Source organism: Malus domestica, chromosome 09 (genome assembly GCF_042453785.1).
Source record: "Malus domestica chromosome 09, GDT2T_hap1".
Taxonomy (NCBI): Eukaryota; Viridiplantae; Streptophyta; class Magnoliopsida; order Rosales; family Rosaceae; genus Malus; species Malus domestica.
Genome location: NC_091669.1, coordinates 6594290 through 6599287, shown reverse-complemented (window position 1 = coordinate 6599287; position 4998 = coordinate 6594290). Strand labels below are relative to the sequence as shown.

Sequence of the window (4998 nt, the reverse complement as noted above, 5' to 3'; positions counted from 1 at the left end):
GGGTGTTTTTGAGTTGTCCAGTGGCTCACCTCATGTATCTGCACAAATAGAAAAGATGGAGAAAAAGTTAGAAAATTTTGATGCAAAATTTGACATGCTTTTACAAAGAATGGCAGCACCTGTGCAGCAGGTTGCTGTTCAGCAGCCTACTACAGCAGCGTGTACCATTTGTGGCATCACAACATATGATTTTACAGGCTGCCCACATAGGGACACATATCCGGAGCATGTTACTAAATAGATTAATGCATTCAATAATTATCAAAGGCCTAGGAATGATCCCTATTCAAATTTTTATAACCCGGGGTAGAGAGATCACCCAAATTTCAAGTGGGATAGAGATCAACAGGTTAAACCACAGTTTCAACAACAAATACAGCAACCTGCTGCTCAAGCTAAACCTTCTTGGGAAGTTGCAATTGAAAAATTGGCAGATCACACTAAGGCAAGTTTTGATGCAACAAAACAAGAAATTCAGAAAACCAACCAAAACATTCAGAACATACAAGTAACAATGAAAGATCTACAGCAACAAATGGGGCAGTTTTCACTCCAGTTTTCGGGCAAAGAACCAGGAAAATTTATGACAACCGTGATGCAGATTGTAACGTTGTTAGAATATTGCGTTGTGGTAAAAGTTATGACAATAGTGATGTAGAAAATACAGAAAACAGTGCTGGAACTACATGGGCAGCACATGTGCAGCCACAAACAGTTCTAAAATTTATGCAGAATCTGCACAGCCACCTGACAGATCTGAAAATACACCAGTACCTGCTGAAGAAATTACAGAAAAGTCCGAACGAGTTTATGTGCCACCTATGCCATATCCGGAAAGATTAAAGCCACATTCAAAAGATCAACAATTAACAGATTTCATGAAGACTTTGGCTAAAGTTCAGATTAATCTACCATTAATTGAAGCAATCAAGAACATTCCCTTATATGCCAAGTTTTTGAAAGATGTGTGCACAAAGAAAAAGAAGCTTGTGGATTTCGAAAAAGTGATTCTCACAGAACAATGCAGTGCAGTTTTATTACAAAAACTGCCACCAAAGAAAAAAGATCCAGAGAGTTTTACAATTTCATGCACAATTGGAAATTCTGATTTTAAACGCGCTTTAATTGATTTGGGTGCTAGTGTTAATTTAATGGCTTTTTCTGTTTTTCAGCGGCTGGGACAAGGAGAAATCAAACCAACATTAGTTATTTTACAGTTTACAGATCGTTCGATGCTTATCCAAGGGGTATTATTGAAGACCTTATTATCAAAGTGGACAATCTCTGCCTTCCAGCAGATTTTGTGGTTTTGGATATGGATGAAGATATGTAAACAACACCAATTATTTTGGGGCGCCCATTCATGGCAACTACTAGAACTTTGATAGATGTGGAAGCTAGCACATTGACACTTAGAGTATAAGAACAGTCTGTTATGTTTAATTTATTTGAAGCAACTAAGAGGCCTAGTGATATGCAAGATTGTATGAAAGTTGACGTGTTATAAGGCATCATGCATGCAAATATTATGCCCAGTTTGACAGCAGATCCACTGTTAAAATTTTACATGGTTTTGAAGACATAAAAACAGAAGATAAAGAGGCTTTCGAGTATGTTACAGCTTTGGAAAGTGTCCCTTTACACCAGCCAAAGTGGAGGCATGTTTTTGAGAGTTTGGGAGAACCAAAAACACCATTACAGCCTTCAAAAATACTACCACCTAAGCTGGAATTGAAGCCATTACTAAAACACTTAAAATATGCTTATTTGGGTGCTAATTCATCGCTACCTGTTATTGTTTCTGTAGATTTATCTCCAATTGAGGAAGACAAATTGCTGAGCATTTTGAGAGATTTTCAAGATGCCATTGGGTGGACAATTGCAGATATTAAGGGGATCACCCCAACACTCTGTATGCACAGAATTTTGATGGATGAGGGTGTCAAACCCACCATTGATACTCAACGCCGATTAAATCCAATTATGAAGGAAATTGTTCGAAATGAGGTTATGAAGCTTTTAGATGCTGGAATGATTTATCCAATTTCAGGTAGTACATGGGTAAGTCCTACTCAAGTGGTACCTAAACGCATTAGAATTACAGTTGTGAAAAATGACAATAACGAGCTTGTGCCTACACGTTTAACTACTAGGTGGTGAATATGCGTTAACAACAGGAAGATCAATACAGGTACAAGAAAAGATCATTTTCCTTTACCATTTACTGATCAAATGTTAGAGAGATTGGTTGGTCGGGCTTTCTATTATTTTTTAGATGGGTATTCAGGTTACAATCAAATTTCAGTAGCACCAGAAGATTAGGAAAATACCACCTTTACATGCCCTTTTGGTACGTTTGCTTACAGAAGAATGCCTTTCGGATTATGCAATACACCTGCAACATTCCAAAGCTGCATGATGAGCATATTCTCAGGTTTGGTTGAACGAGTTGTTGAGGTATTTATGGATGATTTTTCTATTTTTGGGGATTCGTTTGATCATTGTTTGCAGAATTTATCTTTGGTTCTTGAGCGTTGCAAAGAAACTAATTTGGTATTGAATTGGGAGAAATGTCATTTTATGGTTAAATAAGGCATTGTTTTAGGGCACTTAGTATCTAGCAAGGGTATTGAGGTTGATAAAGCTAAGATTGATGTTATTGCTAAGTTGCCACCTCCTACTACTGTGAAGAGCATTCGTTCGTTTCTTGGGCATGCTGGGTTTTACAGACGGTTTATCAAGGATTTCTCCAAGATTAGCCAACCTTTGTGTAACTTATTGGCTAAGGATGCACAGTTTGTTTTTGATGATGCATGCTTGGAGGCTTTCAACAAGTTGAAAACACTCCTAACTTCAGCACCAATTATTGCAGCTCCGGACTAGAACTTACCATTTGAATTAATGTGTAATGCATCAGATTATGCAGTTGGGGTAGTTCTTGGACAGCGGAAAGACAAGATTCCTCAAGTCATTTATTATGCCAGCAGAACTCTCAATGATGCATAGTTGAACTATGCAACCACTAAGAAAGAATTGTTAGCAGTTGTTGCATTAGAGAAATTTCGTTCTTATTTAATTGGGGCTAAGGTAATTGTCTACACAGATCATGTTGTTTTGAAGTATTTATTCTCTAAAAAGGATGCTAAACCTCGACTTATTCGGTGGATTCTTTTACTTCAAGAGTTTGATTTGGAAATTAGGGACAAAAAGGGCAGTGTAAATGTGGTGGCTGATCATTTATCAAGATTAATAAATTCTGCTACTGCAGAAGAAGACATATTGCCTCTTAATGAAAATTTTCCTGATGAACAATTGTTGGCTGTTCAGCACAAAACATCATGGTTTGCAGATTTGGTTAATTATTTGGCCAGAGGAGTTATTCATCCATATTTTAGTTATCAGCAGAAAAAGAAATTTTTGGCAGATGGGAAATTTTATTTTTGGGATGAGCCGTATCTGTACAAATATTGTCCAGATCAGAATATTCGCAGATGTATTCCAGAAGAGGAACAGAACAATGTTTTAAAGTTTGCACATCATTATGCTTGTGGTGGACATTTTGGGCCTAAAAGGACAGCAGCTAATATTCTACAAAGTGGGCTGTTTTGGCCTTCTCTTTTTAAGGATGCTAATAATTGGTGTAAATCTTGTGATCAGTGTCAGAGAGTGGGAAATCAATCCAAACGGAATGAGATGCCACAACATGGTATATTAGTTGTTGAATTATTCGATGTTTGAGGTATTGATTTTATGGGACCATTTCCATCTTCACATGGCAATCAATATATTTTGGTGGCGGTTGAGTATGTTTCTAAGTGGGTCGAGGCGATTGCAGCACCAACTAATCAGGGATCAGAGGTTTTGAAATTCCTCTAGGGGTTATTTTTCCACTGTTTGGAATACTGCGAGTTATACTTAGTGATGGGGGAAAGCATTTTATTAATAAACAGTTTATTACATTACTTGCAAAATATGGGATAACTTATCGTGTTGCCACTCCTTACCATCCACAAACATCAGGACAAGTTGAGGTTTCAAATAGGGAAATAAAGCGTATTTTGGAGAAAATAGTTGGCGTCACTCGTAAAGACTGGAGTTTGAAATTAAATGATGCACTTTGGGCATACAGAACAACATTTAAAAAACCGATTGGGATGTCCCCATTTCGGCTTGTGTATGGCAAGGCTTGTCATTTACCTATGGAGTTAAAGCATAAGGCGTTTTGGGCTATTAAGGAGTTAAATTTTGCTTACGATTCAGCAAGGGAAAAGCATAAGCTACAGCTCAATGAGCTTGATGAAATTCGTCGTGAGGCTTATGAAAATGCACGCATATACAAAGACAAAACAAAAGCATTCCATGACAAACAAATTCTCAGGAAAGAGTTCCAGCCAGGGTAGAAAGTGTTGTTATTCAGTTCCAGATTAAAGTTATCTCCATGGAAATTGAAATCTCGTTGGAATGGGCCCTACTTGGTTACTAAGGTTTATCCACATGGAGCAGTTGATCTAACAAGCGAGATTAATGGCAACACATTCAAGGTGAATGGTCACAGGCTGAAACCATATTTGGAGTCACCCTTCAATAATGCAATCAAGTCAGTGACTATGAAAGATCCAGCGATTTAACCACCGGGCTTCTGTTCAGTCTAGTTACAGACATTAAATAAAGCGCTTATTGGGAGGCAACCCAATTTTCTAACGCTTTCTTTTCTTTCTGTCTCTTTTATTTCATTATTTTCAGTCTAGATGCATCTAAATTCCTAGGCTGTCATTTAGTTTCAAAAATAATCATAAAAAAAACAAAAAAACAAAAACAAATAAAAAATAAAAACTTTTTACTTGTTTAATTTTTAATTTACAGTTACTATTTTCTATATTCTATCTCTGATTTCATAATGTGGGTTTTTGCAGACAGCAACCAAAGTAACCAAGTAGATTATTCTAGGCTAGAATCATGCACCCAGCAGCAAGTCTACATTACCATTAACCACATTTC

The 4998-nt window shown here is 37.1% G+C and overlaps 1 protein-coding gene across 1 annotated transcript; it reads left to right on the top strand.

Annotated features, from left to right (window-relative positions):
* The first annotated feature begins 686 nt into the window (after positions 1–686).
* Positions 687–4400, top strand: LOC139198544 (uncharacterized). The gene is made up of 8 exons (XM_070827435.1): positions 687–1074; positions 1173–1329; positions 1509–2061; positions 2512–2553; positions 2668–2795; positions 3201–3640; positions 3740–3858; positions 3951–4400. Exons 1-8 carry the CDS (start codon positions 687–689, stop codon positions 4398–4400), a joined length of 2277 nt encoding a protein of 758 aa, XP_070683536.1.
* The last annotated feature ends 598 nt before the right edge of the window (positions 4401–4998 follow it).

Bases quoted from the DNA above. Each gene is read 5' to 3' on its own strand.
- LOC139198544 (XM_070827435.1), top strand. From the start codon at position 687: ATGGGCAGCACATGTGCAGCCACAAACAGTTCTAAAATTTATGCAGAA. The intron at 2,554-2,667 runs GTATTGAATTGG...GTTATTGCTAAG, and splicing joins GTTGCAAAGAAACTAATTTG to TTGCCACCTCCTACTACTGT. The intron at 2,796-3,200 runs GTTTGTTTTTGA...TTTGGAAATTAG, and splicing joins TTATTGGCTAAGGATGCACA to GGACAAAAAGGGCAGTGTAA.